The 18,865-nt window shown below is 39.0% G+C and overlaps 1 protein-coding gene across 1 annotated transcript; it reads right to left on the bottom strand.

Moving 5' to 3' along the window:
* Positions 1 to 273: 273 nt before the first annotated feature.
* Positions 274 to 18,012, bottom strand: daw (activin beta chain dawdle). The gene is made up of 2 exons (XM_090386961.1): positions 17,379 to 18,012; positions 274 to 1,461 (listed from the first exon to the last, which is right to left on the bottom strand). Exons 1-2 carry the CDS (start codon positions 17,800 to 17,802, stop codon positions 686 to 688), a joined length of 1,200 nt encoding a protein of 399 aa, XP_090243087.1. The 5' UTR covers positions 17,803 to 18,012; the 3' UTR covers positions 274 to 685.
* Between the last annotated feature and the right edge of the window lie 853 nt (positions 18,013 to 18,865).

Below are 18,865 nucleotides of genomic sequence, written 5' to 3'. Positions count from 1 at the left end.
ACCTACATATTAATATATACAGTACTGCATTATTATTTCCCCCCCCCCCCATTTTTTTTTTACAAGAAACCGATGCATTCATCTTTGCTCAGACCTTTTATTCGGACCTGCTCGCAAGGTACAAATTTCTATTTAAAAAAAATATTAACCTAAACTATATTTTTTCAGAATTTAATTATTTCGAACAATAGATTTTAAAAAATTAATACAGATTTTAAAAAATTTAAAAAAAGGGTGTAATTTAAGGTATAATACAGCTAATATATGCGTGCATATAATTCGCCAGTCTAATAATTACTATGGTAGATCTTCTTGTAATATTTGTTTTTCAATATCAACAGAGGTTCCATTTCATATTAAGAATCATGGCCACCCCACCGATATTGTTATATCGTGACATGGGCAATGTGAACAGCTGAGCTATAATAATCTCATCTACAATCGCATGTATACTACAATAAATCATGTGAGCAAATACAATGTGTTGTTAAGTAAATCCAATGTTTCATTGATAAATGTTTCTCATAGAAAGAGATTGCATTCTCCATGGCTTATTTGCGCAGGAAGACGGTGGGTGTTCTGAGAAACATTTACACAATAAAATCACAAGATCTTTTTTGTGTAGACGCTGAACGTCAGGAGGAAATGTTATTGATCACAGACGGCCTGATTTGGATTGGAAGGTTTATGCACAATCACAGGATTCCACAACCATGTTCGGCAAACTCTTCTTAAAGATGTATCCATTGTCATCTATGTAAATAAGGGAGATGGACGACATTCTTGAAGGCGTACAGCATAAAGACAGGCTCATATTATCGTGGGTAACTCCTTGGCTTTGAATGTAACGTTGCATTACCGTTGTGTGATGGTACCTGGATATGCTGACATCACTAAGACATGATCCACGGCAGTAATTGGCGTGATAGCCAGGAGGTTGTAGAATCCATTCGTTCCATCCAATATCCTTAAAAGACAGATAAAAAGATTCTCTACAGCAGCGGGTGTTCCCGTCTGTGCATTCGCTGTTTCTCTTTCTTCTGTTCAAGGAGTTTGTCGTGTCTGTGTGGACAACAAGGAATGGTCTTTTGTCTTCATCCGCAGCAATAAGTGTTTCTGATAACGTTCCTTCACAGGATGAACACGATATTGCGAATGTATGAGCCGTACGACGTTTGGTAGGCCACTTGGATAACAGGTTGCCAACCTCAAAGCTTAGCCAGCCGGATTGGGGTGTATTCTGAAACGCTACAAACTTCTGATAAAAGCCATTTTGGTTATTAGTAGGAATAATTTCGTATATCACAAAAGTGCGATTGGTTTCACTGACTTCCTCTTGATCATTTGCGTAAAAGAATAAATTTGCTGTTGTCACACTCCTTGTCATAATTTCCCGCGACATTCGAAAATGAAAGCAGGCTGTAGGGTGGGTGGAATTTCTTGTGTAGCAGCTATGCGTAGCTAGAAAGAGAAAAATAATTGCAGTTAGTTCAGCACGTAGTACAATAACTTGTAATCGTTAATTATAATTAATGATTATGCAATTCAAATAATTATTCGAATTGCATATCTCTGGACCGCAGTAGCTAGTAAATCCATATACTACATATATTTTGAATGTTTGGTTGCTACACTGTACAGTTCAATAGGTAACAGGACTATATTACAGTTTCTATTAGCATAACTATCTATTATATCAGCATAAATTGTATCAATAGTCTCCATTGTACCACCTTATAGCCCTTTAAACTTGTTTCCAATGTATCTGCTTAGAATGCAGCAGATTATTTTATAATAGTAAAAGGAGGACCAGGTAAACAAAAACACGTTCATGGTATTTTGAAAACATCACTGTGTCTTCATAGCAGAGTCTTTGTTGTTGAAGCTACCAGTTACATGTAGTATCAAAAAGAAGGTGGCTGAAGTTTGATGGAGTCGTAGTCTGAATAGAGGAACCCCTTCCTACCTTGACTTTATTTGCTGCAGACAGTTTAGCAGTGGCATTCTAGATGTCGAAGAAGTCGGCCCAGCCTGTTGTGAGCTGAGCGACCAGGAGAAACTTCCTCTCCACAGTTATTATTATTATTAGCTATATGGTGCAAGGAAGCCTGAGGCTTATGCTGCACCAGCCAAAAAAAAAAAAATGTCTGAATTACCCTGAGAGTGAGAGAAGTAGAAGGGAATCACCAAGAAATAGAAGAATGATGATATTCAGCTGAGGACCCCGGGCGTGCCAAGCCCGTACTCACCAGATGGGAGGGCCTGGGATGAGTTTTCTGTCTCCACGGAACTATTTTGAAATTCAAAAGTACTTTTGAAGTTCGTTTAAGCAAAATTGATTTAAGGAAAAAGGTGGGAGAACTGGACTCTGTTTAGCCATTTCAGAATTTAGGGGAAAGAAACTGGATTAGGTACGCTTAGAATCTGAGGAATATACAGGGTGTTTAAAAATTGCACGGAACAAATATAGGAGTATATTCTACAGCTAAAAATAAGGGAAAAAAATCATATAAACCTGTTCAAAAGTAATTTTTGAAATATTAAACGTCAATCATAATTTAAAAACAAAGAATCGAAGTAAATCTTTAAAAGAAAACATCTACAGCAGTGTTCAAAATAACTTTTCTCAATGCACCGCGACAAATCAACGATATCTTGGTATGTCTTATTGTTTCAGAACTATTCTTAATGGGATAGTCCTAAAACGAAATGCGATTTTAATTCGTTTGTCTTGCGTGGTAATACGCGTAGAATAAAGCATGGATTTTATATGACCTCATGCAAAGTAATCGAAGGGCGTAAGGTAGGCTGATTGTGGTGGCCATTGTACAGGAACGACTACATCGGTTTTTGTACTTCGTATTTAAAAAGCCAGAAACATTACAGAAAAGTGGGCTGGTGCACCGTTTGCATAAACCATATCCTCAGAAAAGGTAAGCATGCACTTTCTGAAATCCTTGCTGGTAAAAAAAAAAAGGTCTAACAAGAGTACCACACCACACAAAACATTAAAATGGAAAGATATGTTGATAATGACTACTTAAGGGTTTCATATATATAAGTATTGGAATCTTTCTTTCTTGAAAGAAAGCTTCTTTATTCAATTTAATTTAATAATGAGTATGTGATTTTTATTTCGGCCGAGGCATGAGTGTTTCTAGAGCTGAGAGAACTCTATTTTTTGTAAAACGCAATTCATCTTTAACCAGAATACGGCTGAAAAATTGAGGATCAGCGTACATTGTAAATTCGACTACTGACAAAACTTCTGCGTTTATTCATATCAGAGAAACAGCATACCTGTTTCTCTAAAATCTTCTCTCCACAGCAGCAAACGTTTTACGATTCGGTACTCATGGAATTAGAGATTTTTCGGGGTATCTACGAGCAGCAGCTACGAAATTCAATTCGAGTTTTTTCGGGGTATCTACGAGCAGCAGCTACGAAATTCAACCTCACCATAATTTAAAATCGTATCGGTAAACTCAACTATAGCTAACTGATTTGTAGTGTCTTCCATGATATCAGTTTAACAAATGCTGTACTGTAAACAAAGATGCAGTTGTCATGGGACCTGAAACTCAAGGAACAGCACGTTGACATTGCTATTATATATTGTTCTGCCATTATACACATTATTCATATCAGTGTTGTAAGTGTACATAAGCGCTCCGAACAAAAAAGTCACCATTATAATTTTTCAATTAATAATGTGTAAACCCCCTTCTTTAGTCCAAATAACTTAACGAATTCTTGTCGGTAGGAATTCAACTATACTTAAATAGTTTATACCAATATTAGCCTACCTGAAAACAATTGAGCCATTCAAGTAAGTCCCATACGTTCCCTGTAGGATTTAAATCTCGTTGATTTAGTTGGTTAATTTAAATGCCATATTATTCATTGGTGTTCTCCATGCCAGTTTAAAACATAGAGGCCCAGTGTAGCTGTCGTTCTGAAATACAGGAATATCGAAATCATGCGTGTTCCTCAATTGGTCAGCAAAAGACATAGACCTTCCAGAATGTTTGTATAGCCAGCCTGGTGGGTTTTAAACTAGGGGGGGGGGCATTTCATAATAGTAAAAACATCCCCAAAGTATTTGCTCTTCAGCTTGTACAAAACATTGCATAATCTGTAAGAAATGCCTCATTACTTCACTTGCGAATTCGATGCCTACCATCAGATTATGTAATGAATCGTCATCAAAATCCGATTTTAAGTATTTTAGCCGATATTAGTCGGCTTTTTCATGCGCAGCTATTAATATATATATATATTTTTAATTTTTTTTTTTTTCGGGGGTCCTACTCCAGATATCCATGTTATGCAATTCTCTTTGCAGTGTTCTCTCAGAAACCGGCTGATGAGTTCTTTGGTTTAACTTGTTTGAAATCGCTTCACGTCTACTAGATTCGATATTAGTCGCCGACGATGACCACTTAGCACGAAATTTCGATCACAATTCTGTTACTGATTTCTGGTTGATCTCAATTCAACTTGTTAAAGAAGTAGCTGAAGTAAATTCAGCTACTTTTTAACAAGATGTCCTTTAGACCTGACAAATACCGTCACACTTTTTTGCCACTCACTAACACCTTTTATGCTACCCTTCTTTAAATCAGGTGGAAGTAAGTCCCATACGTTCCCTGTAGGATTTAAATCTCGTGATTTAGTTGGTTAATTTAAATGCCATATTATTCATTGGTGTTCTCCATGCCAGTTTAAAACAGTAGAGGCCCAGTGTAGCTGTCGTTCTGAAATACATGAATATCGAAATCACGCGTGTTCCTCAAGAAGGAACCCTTGCTTCTTCAGTCACAGCTGGTATACCTGTAAATAGAGAAACGGTGCTAATTTCAGTGCTGTAAGCAAACAAACTCAAATTACACGCATGCCCATGTCCTAAAGTGTCCGTGTCCATGACCTACCACAAATTATTAAATTTTTGTTCGGTGTCCTTATGTTTTGTTGTGTTGAAAACCAATTTGCGCAATCATATTTTTGTGACAAATTAAGGAAATTAAGGAAGGAAATTTAGGACGCCGTAGCCTAGTGGTCACGCGCGCGAGTGCATAAGTACACGTGCCTTGAGTGACCGGGGTTCGAGCCCGTGACTACTGAATACGGTGCTGTTTCTTGCATTCTGTCAATCTTGTGAACTCCTCTGACCGTTTGGTCGTCCCGGAGTATAACAAAAAATTTACTTTAATAGATCTAGGTGAGGGGGAAGGAAAAACAAGTTCATACAAAACAAAAGCGGTTCTGTAGTCCCTATGAAAGAGGGGAGGCTCGTCACAGCTGTATCGCTTGCACTTGGATAATGCAGACTCTGCTTTGACCATCTTTCACCAACCTATTTTTAAAAATATTTTTCGTACACAGCATTATAAAATTATTTGTCCATACAAATAGTTCTTACTACATATGATAACAGAAAGTGTCGATAGTACGAACATTGTAATTCATAACGATTGAATATTATAAAAACTCAAGTTTAGGTCCAAAAACAAACTAATTAAAATTTTTTGATACTTTAGGTAGGCCACCAGAGTGATAGCACTCTAGGAGATCAGATGCCTCCTAGAGCGTAACCAACTGGTAACACTCTAACAGGCATCAACATTAGATAGTGTTGATGCTACTCCTGAGCCAGCTGTGACTAGTCCTGGTGTGTATGTCGAGGGAACTGGAAGGAAAGGAGCTGCAGAGGCGGTTACAAAATGAAACCGATATATAGCAATTTAAAAGTTAGACATAATGAGAGTAAGTTGTAAGTAAAGTTTTTTGAGTTGGGGGACAGGAAGAAAAGGATCGCAAGTCGTGGGATGAAAAGCTTCAGATCCGTACTAGAGAAAGTGAAAGGAATTTAATATTGTGCCTATTTCAGTTTAACAATTATACACTACAGCTTTCAAATACACTACGATCAAATTATCTGGATTTTCTATTTGCAAAATATATCGAAATTACTTGGTTATTATTAAGTAAGCAGCCTTTACTGTTATGTATTGCAGGCACATGAATAAATTCAATGTACAATTCCAAAATAACATGATATTATTAGTCTACTTCGGGCAAGCAACCTTTTTGGAGAAGTGTATTGGAGTCATTATGGTGTGGGAGCTCACGATATACTATAGGTAGACCGTGCTTTAAATCTCTTTTAATTAGGATAGGAGACATGGTGGTTCTAAACAAATTGCTTTGCCACTAATTTTAAACAATATACTCCATATATTTACCAACGTAAAAGGTTCATAAAGAGTCATACGTAAGAAATAACCACTGAAAGCGCCGAGTGGTTATTGTTACATTAACTCGAATCTTATTTGAAAGAACATAAGGGATTCATTAACATTATTATTCTAGATGCAGTCCCTTTCTGTGATAATTGTATTAAGAATTGCAAACCGCACTGAATCCCAAACAACTGCAACTCTAAAAAGATTGCCTTATATTGGGAAACAACTCGAAATAATTGATAAGTTTGTTATCAGTTCATTCACATTGCGTGGAAAAAGCATGGGTTTCAATTCTCAACTAAGATTCTTTTCTTAGGCATTACTTGTTGTAGGCAGACTATTAAACATAGTATTATTATACCTGCGCTTTCCGATACTGCTAAACCACAGGACTGGGATGGACCCGTTTTTCATAAAATCTCAAACTAAATGGGTTCTGATGGGGGAGGGGGATTGTTGCCTTTCTACCAGAAAAAAAAAAAAAAAAAACAACTTCTTTTCCTTCTCTTCGTTGCAGTATTAACCAAACTAATGCAACACAGAGCTTCATAAAGCCACCTTCTCGGAACGAATTAGACACACAACTGAGAAAAAACCATCAGTATCTTGTCGCCATAAAAGCCTGGAAGGAAACGCGTCCAAGCGCCAGCTCTCAGAGATTGAAAAATGCAGTATGTGAAAAAGATAGTACTGGGATCTTTTTGTATCCTGGATAGGTGTATTTTATTGTTTTGCAACTTGTTCAAGCGCTTGAACATTTTAACTCGATTCTCATCTTACCTTTACCGATAAAAGAAGTAGGACAGGGCTATCTCAGTACAGTTTACACACACTGCATACAAATTATTTACTTCTACTTCTTCCTAGACTTCAAAGAAGAAGCATTGTAGCAGTACGCCCGCATATAAAAACGGTAATCAATAGAAGTAACTAATGATCCATTGAAGAATTGCATCATTAGCTACTTCTACTATTAGAATCTCCGCGCGATTTTCGAATGGCTTTCAGCTCTTGAATAACATACCAAATAATGGTGTTGGCACATATCCTTCAGAGTCTCCATATCCTCTCCAGGTCAGTGGAGTTTACAATACCGCCAGTGGTTTCATGCATCCAAAAATGTGCTCGATTGTTGCATTTTAAACCCATCTGTATGGAGCATTCGCAGGAAGGATGGTTGCAGGATAGATGTGCCTTCAGCCAGCAGGTGGTTGGTTGATTGTTGGAACAGGTTTCCATCTGTTGTTGTGGAAGTGGATAGGTTGAATAAACAAGTTTTTCGAGGGTATGGCAATAAGGAGAAACGAAAGTAAGAAGTGGGGGCAAAAGGGCCCCACTACCTACTTTCGAATTAACATCGACGACGCATTAGCTTTATAAATTCGAAGACATTATGTAGACATTTAGAAAGATTTAATAAAGACACTTACCAAGTGCAGTATTTTAGTTAGTTAGTTTATTGGTACACAAAGGATATTAATATGATATATTAATATCATTTGCATAATATTAATAATGTTTAATGAGATTCAGAATTTAATTAATTCTAATTGAAAACTTAACTGTACAACTGAATCCACGTCATGTACTTTCAACTTTTGTCAACCCTTGTACATAATTTTATCGAGCCCAAAAATCCAGTCCTGAAGACGGATTTTGATATTTAAATCCGAAACGTAGCCAATTTTATTTAGTTATTGGGACTGATTGGGGTTTAGTTGTACCAATTGTCCTTTGCATACCAATAAATTAAAATACGTATTTTATGTGAAAATTTTCTTTATTAAATCTTTTCTTACAATGATGGCAACATTACATTGGTCTCTGTATTGCCTGTTAGCAAATAACCAAACATACGTCACACAGATTTAAAAAGAACTGATCACTTGTGGAATATTGTCCAGGAAATATGCAATATTTCTTCCCAGTTCCTGTGGGAAGAAATTTTACTATTATTTCCTGTATATCCGCAATCTTATGGATAATTCGAAGGTGCAAATTTAATATTGAAGAATTGAATTTAATCCATTGTAAATCCATTGGCCTAAAACCGGAGTGTTAAGCTTTTCATGCATTTCTCCTTGCCCAAAAATACGCGACGTTTATGAGGGTTTGTATAATTTTTCAATTTTTATATTGGTTTATCTCCTTTAAGTATAATCATATAGATTTAATTTTTTAACCTGGAAGTTATTATTATTATTATCTATATGGTGGAAGGAAGCCTGAGGCTTATGCTGTACCAGACAAAAAAAAATCTGAATTACCCAGAGAGAGAGAGAGAGAGAGAGAGAGAGAGAGAGAGAGAGAGAGAGAGTCAGTCAGAAGGAGAAGGGAACCACCAAGAAAGAGAAGAATGATGATATCCAGCTCAGGACCCTGGGTATGCCAAGCCCATACTCACCAGATGTGAGTCCCTGGGATTAAGTTGTCAACTCTTGGGGAGGAGGCACAAGTTTTACATGCTTGATCAAAAAATACAGTAAATAAACACTTTTCTGGTTATTAGCATTAGCATTAGTAGAGGCATTTGATGCAAGAAAGCAAGCTTATGCAGCATCAGCCAAAAAAAAAAAAAAAAAAAAAAAAAAAAAAAAGTAACATAAATAAATAAAAATAACCACTTCCACGTCACCCCTCTGTTCGTTCGAAATACCTGTCCAGCTGAGCCTTAAACTTATTTAGGCTATCAACTTCCACGACAAGGGATGGAAGTCTGTTCCACCCACCAACCACCCGCTGGCTAAAGGCAAATTTCCGCACATCTATCCTACATCTGTCTTTCCTCAATTTGAATTTATGCCCTCTCAGGTGATTTTTCTGAGCTAGAGGAAGAATCCCATCAGCATTGAGCATGCTCAAACCATTCAAGGCTTTGTACACCTCTATCAGATCACCCCGCTGGTGCCTAGTTTCCAGACACTGTAATTTGAAAAACTTAAGCCTTTCTTCGTAAGAGAACCTCTTTGTCCCATTCACCAATCTAGTTGCCCTTCTCTGTACTCGTTCCAGCAGCTCTACATCCTTCCTGAAATGAGGCCTCCAGGCCTGTATACAGTACTCTAGGTGTGGCCTGACCATTGCCTTATACAAGGGAATAATCACCTCCTTATCCCTGCTAGAAAAATTCCTATATATCATTGACAATACACCATGAGCTACTCTTGCAGCTCGTCTGCACTGCTCAGAGAACTTCATATCTGCCTGCACCACCACCCCCAGGTCCCTTTCATTCTCTACCACTGTCAGTGTAGTACCACAGAGTTGATACGCTGCTCTGGGGTTGCTGTTTCCCATATGTAGTACTTTACATTTGTCAATGTTAAACTTCATTTGCCACCTCGAAGCCCATCTGCTCAACCTTTCCAAATCCTGTTGCAGCAGCATAGTGTCAGTAGTGTCCTTGACAACCCTGCCAACCTTCGTATCGTCTGCAAACTTGGACATTAAGCCTGATATACCATCATCAATATCATTTATAAATACAGAAAACAATAAAGGCCCCAATACTGAACCCTGAGGGACTCCACTAATAACATTAGTCCACGATGAGCAGTGTCCATTGATTACCACTCTCTGTCTTCTCCCCCTCAACCACCCCTTTATCCATAGCAGCAACTTGCCTCCAATGCCACACTGCTCCAATTTGTGCAGCAGTCTTCCATGTGCAACAGTATCAAAAGCCTTTCTAAGATCCAAGTATATAATATCAAAGTTATTCCCTGCATCCAGTTCTTTTGTGACTGCATCATAGTATCCAATCAAATTGGTCAGGCAAGACTTCCCCTTAACAAAACCATGCTGTGTCCTAGCTATAACTGAAGTCTTGTCTAGATGATCCTGCAGTGCTTCTTTCACCAGTGCCTCCATTAATTTTCCGGGAACAGAAGTTAAACTCACAGGTCTATAATTACTTGTGTCAGCCTTTGATCCCCCTTTGTGAATTGGGGTCACATTTGCACATCTCCAGTCAATGGGTACCTCCCCTGAGTCCAAGGAAGCTCTCATAATTATGGCTAAGGGTTTGCTTACCTCCTTTGCTGCCTCCTTTAATATAACTGGATAGATCCCATCCACCCCAGGTGCCTTTCTTGTGTTTATCTTCAACAATTTCTCCTCCACTTTGCTCTCAGTTATTACAAGATTCTCTAGCTTACTGCTAGAATTGAATACACCTCTGGCATTCCCCTCGCTGAATAACTCCTCATGTGTGAATGTCGATGCAAAATATTCATTTAGTTTGTTAGCTACCCGAGCAGGGTCATCAACAGTTGACCCATCGATCTCAAGTGGACCAATCTGATTCATCCCCTTCCTTCTAGAGTTTACATAAGTAAAGAACTCTTTGCTGTTTTTCTTCGCATCCCTTGCCAAGGATCTCTCGTAATCTGCCTTCGCCTGCCTAACCTCCTTTGTAACTTGGTTACAGATCAACTTGTATCTATCATAGGCGTCCGTGTCACGTGTTAATTTGTATGTATCCCATGCATTTTTCTTCTCTGCCATATGCCTCATTAGTTCATCTGACAACCATTTAGGCCTAAACCTTGAACAATATTTCTTAGTTGGTATGTAAAGCCTAGTAGCTTCCACGATAAGTTCTTTGAATGCTTCCCATTTTGAATTTGCTGTTGGCAATATCATCAGTTGATCCCACTGTATAGAATTTAAATACTGTCTCAGTCCATTGTAGTCGCCTTTACGAAAGCAATACCCCTTCCCTTTACCCCTAATGGTAGTTACCTCTTTGAGTAACTCCCACTTCAGCACACTGTGATCACTGCCACCAAGTGGTTCATTTATCTGCAGATTCTTAATGCATGAAGAATCACTACTGATAATCAAATCAAGAGTATTACTCCCTCTAGTTGCCTCCCGAACATGCTGATGTAGAAAACAATCATCCAATAAATCCACAAAAGCCTTGCTACTGTGTGAGTGACCAGCCCCCAAATTCCAGTCAATATCTGGGAAATTAAAATCCCCCATTATAAGACTCTCTGATTTACTGGCCCACTCTATTTCTCCGAACAGTTTCTTATTATACTCATCAGAGTCATTAGGCCTATAGCACACTCCTACTCTCAATTTTGATCTCCCAATGCTTATGTCACACCAAACTGACTCGACACTGCACTGTCCAGCGATGTCGACTGGCTTCACTTCCTTGGATTTTATGTGTTTTTTAACTAATAGCATAACCCCTCCTCCCTTCCTATCCTGTCTATCCTTTCTGTAGACATTGTACTCCCCAAATTCCAGTTCTGCATTTCTTATATCTGTGTGACACCACGTCTCTGAAATCCCCACAATATCTGCCTTTGATGTTTTGAGCAATACCTCAAATTCATCAAATTTATTTACTAAACTCCTAGCATTGGTGTACACACAAGTATACATGCACCTGTTCTTTTTCTTAGCTACCCTAACACAACCCATGTGTTTACTTGTACCCCAATGATTCCCAGCAGTCTCTGAAATATCCTGCATCTTATTTTCCAGGCTGCGGCTCATTCCAATAGAAGCAGTGCAAGAATCACTTTCACCTCTGCCCGTGGCTACTGTTAATCTATTGGTCCTTGTATCCCCCCAATCTAGCAGTTTTCCGACCCACCTAACATTGCCTCGATAGCATCAGCAAACATTCTTGCACCCTTTCTATTTAAGTGTATCCCATCCCTGTAGAAGCAGTCTCTCCTGTTAACAAGTACAGACCAGGCTGAAAAAAATTCTACCCCTTGAGCCCTGCACAATCTTTCCAGGGCCGAATTGATTGACAGGGCTCTCATCATATACTCCCTCCTATCGTGTCTGGGCAGAATTGCAGACACTTTCAATTTCAACCCTAATTCACGGCTTTTTTTCATCAGTGACCTGTACTTGTCAAGTAATTCCGCCGGTCTCCTACTCTTATATTCCGGGATAGCTTTATCAAATTACAGGAATTTACAAGAACTTTTTCATATTTATCGATCAAGTAGACCGCTCGGCTACGTAGACGGTGGATTGATAGAAATTTTGCAAATTAAATTTTGTTATGGGATATTTCTTTTTGGTATTGAGTAGATGCTGAATTTCATTTTTGATATAAGGTAAGGTAAGCAGCAGCCATTATGAATCCACTGCTGGTGGAAGCCTCCTCAACAATTCATGTTGAGGGAAATGGACCATAATCTGCCAAGCTGGTCCAGGATTGGCAGATCGACCGTATTTAGCAGTCTGGGGGTTTGAACCCCGGTCTACTCAAAGGACGTGTGCTAGTGCACTCCCACTCCTGACCACTCGGCTACGGTGGCCATTTTTGCTATTTATATCTGTAATTAATACATATTATCACTCCAATTTAATAATGAAATTGAAAATAAATAGGTCTGCTTAGAAACTTCACTTCTGATATTCTGCTTAAATAAATACTTTATTGGCTTGTCTAACACGGATGTGCATGTACGCTACTGGACACAATATGTCGGTCAACACATCTGAACACTACATTGTGCGCATGTCAAAATCCAAAGACTAATAGTACAGTTTTCGCTCGTAGGACGCGATCGCAGGCGTCTTTGACGCTTGCCGCGTGCGTGTTAATGACGCATTCCCCGCTCATTTTAACGGCCCTGTCTGTTGACAGAACCATTGAAATGCCTCGATAACAATCACGATATTGGTCAATGGCAAGAACTGCACTTTACAGCCCGTTTACTGCACTTTACAGTCAGTTGACATTAAGAAACTTGAATTTTTCGGTAACTCTTACCTTAGTCTGCAGTACTGAGAGGTCATCTTGAGGAAATTTTGTATACTTTGGGTTCAATTCAAGTAAAGCGTCTGATGCCCTCCCAATGCCCTCTCCCTTGACTGTAGCTTAGTTAATATATCAATATGGCGGCGACCATCATCTACCACAACAGCTTGAAAGATACTAATTGAGAAAGAAAACGATCCGCACTTATAAACACAATTGGAAGGAAATTTTTTATTGAGCGAATTTAAATGTTACGGGTGAGATAGTGTTATCCATTCTGGGATTACTGAAAGTCTGAAAATAATAACTGGATAAACGAAACAAACACCGTACTAGCAATCAATGTAGGTAAGGTTGGATTAATTAAAATACGGCACAATTTAAAAGAAATTATTTATTTTTGTTCTATGTTGAACAGTTTCACCTTAATACGAGTGGCGTTGGAAAAGTTCATGCCTGGGTATGAAGAGTTTGTTTGAGGAGTCTGGTAACATGTTACTTTTTTCTTACTTTTCAACATATGTCCCTTTGGAGTCAATACACTTTCGCCACCGATGCTGCAATGCGTTGATTCTTCCTGCGAAAAAAGTTTTCTCTTGGACTTCCAGGGATGCATCCGCTGCAGCAATGACGTCACTGTCCGTGGTAAAAAAGGATGCCATCCAGGTATTTTTTCAAATTAGGAAATAGGTTAAAGTCCGATGGCGATGGATTGGTGCATATTCGGGATAATCCAAAATTTGAAAACTGCATTCATTCAATGCAACCAGGATAATTACCGAATTGTGAGCAGGTGCGTTGTCCTGGTGGAACAAGACTCCTTTTCTGAAATTTCTTTAGCTTTTGTCTTTGATGTTTTCATGCAAAAGAAATTATTAATTTCTTTTGCATGAAAACATCAAAGACATTTCTTTTGCATTATTAATTGTTAAGAAATTAACACCTCACAAGGTCTGCGTACCATGTCTCTGTGACTGTCTGGTCTTTCTGGAGATAATCCACTAGCAGCACTCCACCAGCATCTCAAACATCGATGTCATCACCTTGCCAGCAGAAAGAATCGACTTGGCTTTCTCTGGAGGGGAAAAAGAGCCGTGTTTACTCTCTTTGGACTGCTCCTTTGTTTCTGGTTGAAAGTGAAGACTCAGATCTCATCCAGGGTTACAAACCTTCCAAGGAAATTTGCTGGATCTTCTTGAAAACAATGCAATGTTCACACTGCCAGCGGAACACTGTAAGCCTGCTAAGCAGGGCATAGGGGCGCCAACACCTGGGGGCGCCGAAATTCAAAACTTTTATTACAAAATATTTAATAAAAATATCTCAAGGGCGCCAAATACATTTCTGCCTAGGGGCGCCAAAAACTAAAACCCTAACGCGCCGTGCCTGATTACGTTCACTTCAGTTAAACAATTCTTGTGCGTTTTTGATCTACTGTCAAGAACTTTGGGACTCATCGCGCTGACATGTTTTTCATAAAAGCAAGTACTGTTATTATGTAGCACACGTTCAGATGAGATGCCCGAAACGCTGGAAATGTACCAAACTGTCACTCGTCGATCACTCATCACCAGATCATGCGCACTATCAACAACTTCTGGAATGATGGACATTGCAGGTCTTCCACAGCGTGGGTCATCTTCTAGGCTCTCCACTTTTAAATTCTGTTGCCCACTTCTTAACCATTGAATAAGACGGGGCATCATCCACCAGTGTTGTAACCATATCCTCATGAGTTGCCTTTGGCATTGTCCCTTTTTTCCCTCCAATTATTGGATGACTGCACAGTAACTGATTTTGTCCATCTCTCATTCACACAACCTTGTTGACTTCAGAAGGCTTTATTGAAACTGCATGAAACTTGGTGAGTTACTATTTGAAGTGTTATACATTAAGTACAGAAATTTTTAACGCCGCACTACCCTGTCATACTCAAGGATAAAAAAAATGGGATTTATAAAGTGTTTAACACGAACTTTCGGACAAATTGAAAATATACCCTATTAATTCTCTTCTATCACTTATAGATGACTATAATCTCGATCGATTCATGATCTACAGTAATTTTCAGCAGCAATTAAAAGGGATTGTCCCATTGAGAAAACTTTTATAAAAATAGTTCCATATAAAAATAATGCTCGTACTGCAAACTAAATGTGAGATTATTCATACAGGAGTATGTTAATGTCTATGTATGTACAGCAGTATAAGTATGTTTATATCACCAATAGCTTTTACAAAAAAAAAGAGAAAAAAATATAGGAATTCTTCAATTTCCTGATGACAACTTTTTTATTTAAGAGATGCAAGACAATGATGAAATTCTTAGATTTAAGAAGGAAAAAATGGGCATGAACTACACATGCAAAAACAATAACTGCAAATTTCGAGATGCGCAGTTCGCGAACCGAAAACTTGTATTTGCAAAGTTAGCGACATGTTCGCTTGTCATCACTGTCATGTGATCAACGAAAATTTTATGCAGACCAAAATGCCGGTAAACGATATAAGTTATGCTTTTTAACAGTTGATCCTGGTTCCCCTTCTGGCAACACTAGGTGGATCAGTGTCTTTGGCAGCACTCCAGATTATGAGTACACCTTGTCACCGCGTTGTGGGCATGGCCAAATTCGGGACGGATTCAAGCAAAGGAAGTGTGGATTTTTTAATAAATTTTCATTTTTGGCTAGTGAAAAAAAGTTTAGGTTAGTTTACGCTAGTAATTCAGGACAGACTCAAGAAAAAGAAGCCACTTCCTCCAGAGGTGTATTCATAAAGTGGAGTAATAACAGTCTTTTTTGAGACGGTACATACTTTACTGGAACTGGCTCACCTTCCCGTGGTGTGAACGAGTACCCAGAATCATCTCTCCAGGTGATTGATGCTTCTGGGTGGCCAAGCGGCCAGACAACAACAGAACATGCATACTACTCGCACAAACCTACACCAAAGACATTTCTGACCCTTTTACAGTTGATTCTGTTCTTTACAACGATATGAGTTGAACAGACGTTCCAGGTGCCCCTTACATATAAACATGCCCATGTCATTTAACAGTTGATAAAAGTTTTATTAACCTCCCCCCTCAACGAATTGTATCCAACCAAGAACGATGAATTAAACTTATGTCTGTAGTTCAGTGAGAATGCAAAAGTGTCGAAAACTCTCTCGTGGTTGACGATTGTGTGGCATATATTACTTCCTGAAAGGAATACCTAAGATTATTGAAATTATTTTATTCCATATCCTTCTTAAAACTGGTTGTTGGAAAATTAATTATTTGATTTCGAAGCATTGAATAGTCCAATGAAGGACTCCAAAAGTCGTATCCAACTTCGTCATTTCCAGTCATTAACGAAAATAACAACAAGTGTTGGGAAGGTAACTACAGATCCATGAACCACTTTTCCGGCCGGCCCTGAAATTAATTAATTAGGACTCATTAGCAGCCACCACTCCCATTATCAGATCTTTACGAGGCCAGTTTTGATTTTTTTCCCCTTCAGACAGCTGCGTGTTTCCTTCAGCATTTGTCTCTCCTTATTTAAATGACCTATACCAGGAAGAGGTGTATCAAAAGAAAAAAAAACAAAACGAACGCTCATATTCGTATTCTTCTGGCCTTCACAATGATCTGTCTCTAAATACGCATTCAAAAACAGTAATGTCTTACACAGGTTGCATCGCGTTTTTCTTTAACTGAATGCGAACAAATATATTTGCATTGAACAGCAGTTGGAAAACTTTGTCGAATACTTTAATAGACAAAAGGAGGTACTCCTCACGATAAAACTGGCCGCAGATTGGGGGACCAGTGAAATTTTACTTCTCCCTCTTAGGATACACGTGTGCGGTCTACCAAGGTCATCTCAAAGTGGAAGCAACAGGTGCACACAACAGTTGCACGGGATTGGCTGCACAATTCGTTACCAAAAAAAGAGAGAAGAAAATCGGCATCTGGATTCGTGATGTTCATTTTATTTTTTAAAATGATTTCTCGGAACGTTGCTTTACCAGTATTAAAAAAAAAAATTACGCTAACGAATGACGTAAAGAGAATAATGAATTTCTTAGAACACTTAATTCCCACCTATCATTTGATACTACAGTTCGTGTTTTTCGACTTTTTTTTAAACCACGAAAGCTATTTTAGGAACAGCCAGACATTGATACGAATTACGCAGCTGTTGTACATCTAAAGGAAAGAAAACTAAAATAAAAACACAGCCGGCCTACTCTCGTTTTAAATAATTAAACTTACACGCAATGTTTCGATTGGCTACTTTAGAAATTGCAGCTTTAATACTCAACTCCATAGTTATGGATATTGTACGTGAGTGGAATGCGTACTTTAACCGAAGATTCATCGCAATAAATAAGATGACACTTACTGTTTTCTGGAAATATCACCACTTGTTGCGTCTGTCCATAGAAGTCATCTCCAGTTGGAACCGTGTCCTCTTCGTCGGTAGGAGTCAACAGTTCACCGTCCGCAATAAGGGATGGAAGACCGGATCTGGGTATGTGTGTCTGTGGTGGAACTCTCAGTCTCAATTTCTGCAAGATCTGACGTTTGATGTGTTCGACTTTCAACTTTCGTAGTTCCTGTGGAGGGAGCTCGGTATTTGACTTTCGTTGCAATGCACATCCACTGCAAGGCACGCTGTGGGCTTCCGCAGAAGTAATCGTAGTCTGCTCCCCGAAATTATCAGTTGTCGACAGCTGAGCGTCCGTGGTGACTGATGTTTTGTACACAGAGCAGATGACGGCTGCCAGCAGCCACAGCCAGGTGATGGACGTTTTGGGAGACGGCATTTTCAACACGTGTTGTTACCCACTCTACGCAGCTTACAGCGATCGGGTGCTTCTGGTGGGTTATGAAAAGGCGGAAGAACGGACTTGCCGAAACGGTGTCGTGATTATACTCCGTAGCTACAGTCCAATCAGATAGCATTTATAGGAGGGTGCCGGCTTTCTCCCCCTTTATTTCCCCTTCTTTAGTAGCTGGCGCTCCAATACGACTACCATCCTTGTTACTAGGCGCTCACAAGTCAGCCGGGTCACCGTTTACGGAATTTTGAAACACGCGCTCGAAGTTACAGGAGCGAGATGAATGGATTTGTGGGCGCAAGAGAATCTGAGAAACTTCTGCGGAGTTCCGAGCACTGCTATAGGTTTGCCATCAAACATCCTTTCGATATAAATATGCAGTGACGTCATGAAAAAAGATCAGCTCTTCCTTTTGCTGAAAAAGCTTTTTACACTTCACAAGAGCGTTATGCAAGACATTTACTGCGAGTGTTGAGATGTTGATGCTGATGGTTAGGAAGGGCAGTGGTCACGCCGGTGTCAGATAACAGAACTTGTTTCACTGACCTTTCAGAAATGAATATGCAATTACCTTCGGGCGGGGGGAGGATCCTTTTCAATGGGATAGTAAGCCGCAAATGTCTTTAATCTTTAGGATGCGCGTGCGCATCGTATTCTGAATACAGGCGCAGCTTTTTTTATGAAAGGGACAGTGGGGAAAAAATTATTGAATCTAAAATTTACGAAAATGCGCAAACAGAGGTAAAGTTCAAAGATTAAACATCATTCTTTGTAAGAGTGCGTTGCTTTCTGCTTAACTTTTATATACAGCAAACAACAGGCTTTTAACATTCCTTAAGTGTTGAAGAACTTTGCACACATAATAGGTATTATCGCAGCAATTGCACAAGGAATTCAGCTCGTAAGCAGATTCAGTCACGTGTTCCATTCTTTTCTAAAATTTTGTTTGTTTGTCTTGACTTGAATTATTGTTGGATACAAGCGACCTTCCTTAGTCCAGTGGCAGCACCAGATAGGGACTAAAAGGGCTGCAACCTCCATATGATAA

The sequence above is a fragment of the Mastigoproctus giganteus genome, chromosome 12 (genome assembly GCF_048544385.1).
Source record: "Mastigoproctus giganteus isolate SK-2022 chromosome 12, ASM4854438v1, whole genome shotgun sequence".
NCBI lineage: Eukaryota > Metazoa > Arthropoda > Arachnida > Uropygi > Thelyphonidae > Mastigoproctus > Mastigoproctus giganteus.
Note: the sequence above shows the minus strand (reverse complement) of the source record. Positions and strands in the feature narration are given on the sequence as shown.

What these genes read in the sequence shown, in the direction of transcription:
- daw (XM_090386961.1), bottom strand. Translation starts at nt 17,802, where the DNA reads ATGCCGTCTCCCAAAACGTCCATCACCTGGCTGTGGCTGCTGGCAGCC. An exon ending in GGTGATATTTCCAGAAAACA is followed by an intron (nt 1,462 to 17,378) that starts GTAAGTGTCATC and finishes TTCTCTTTCTAG; the next exon opens with CTACGCATAGCTGCTACACA.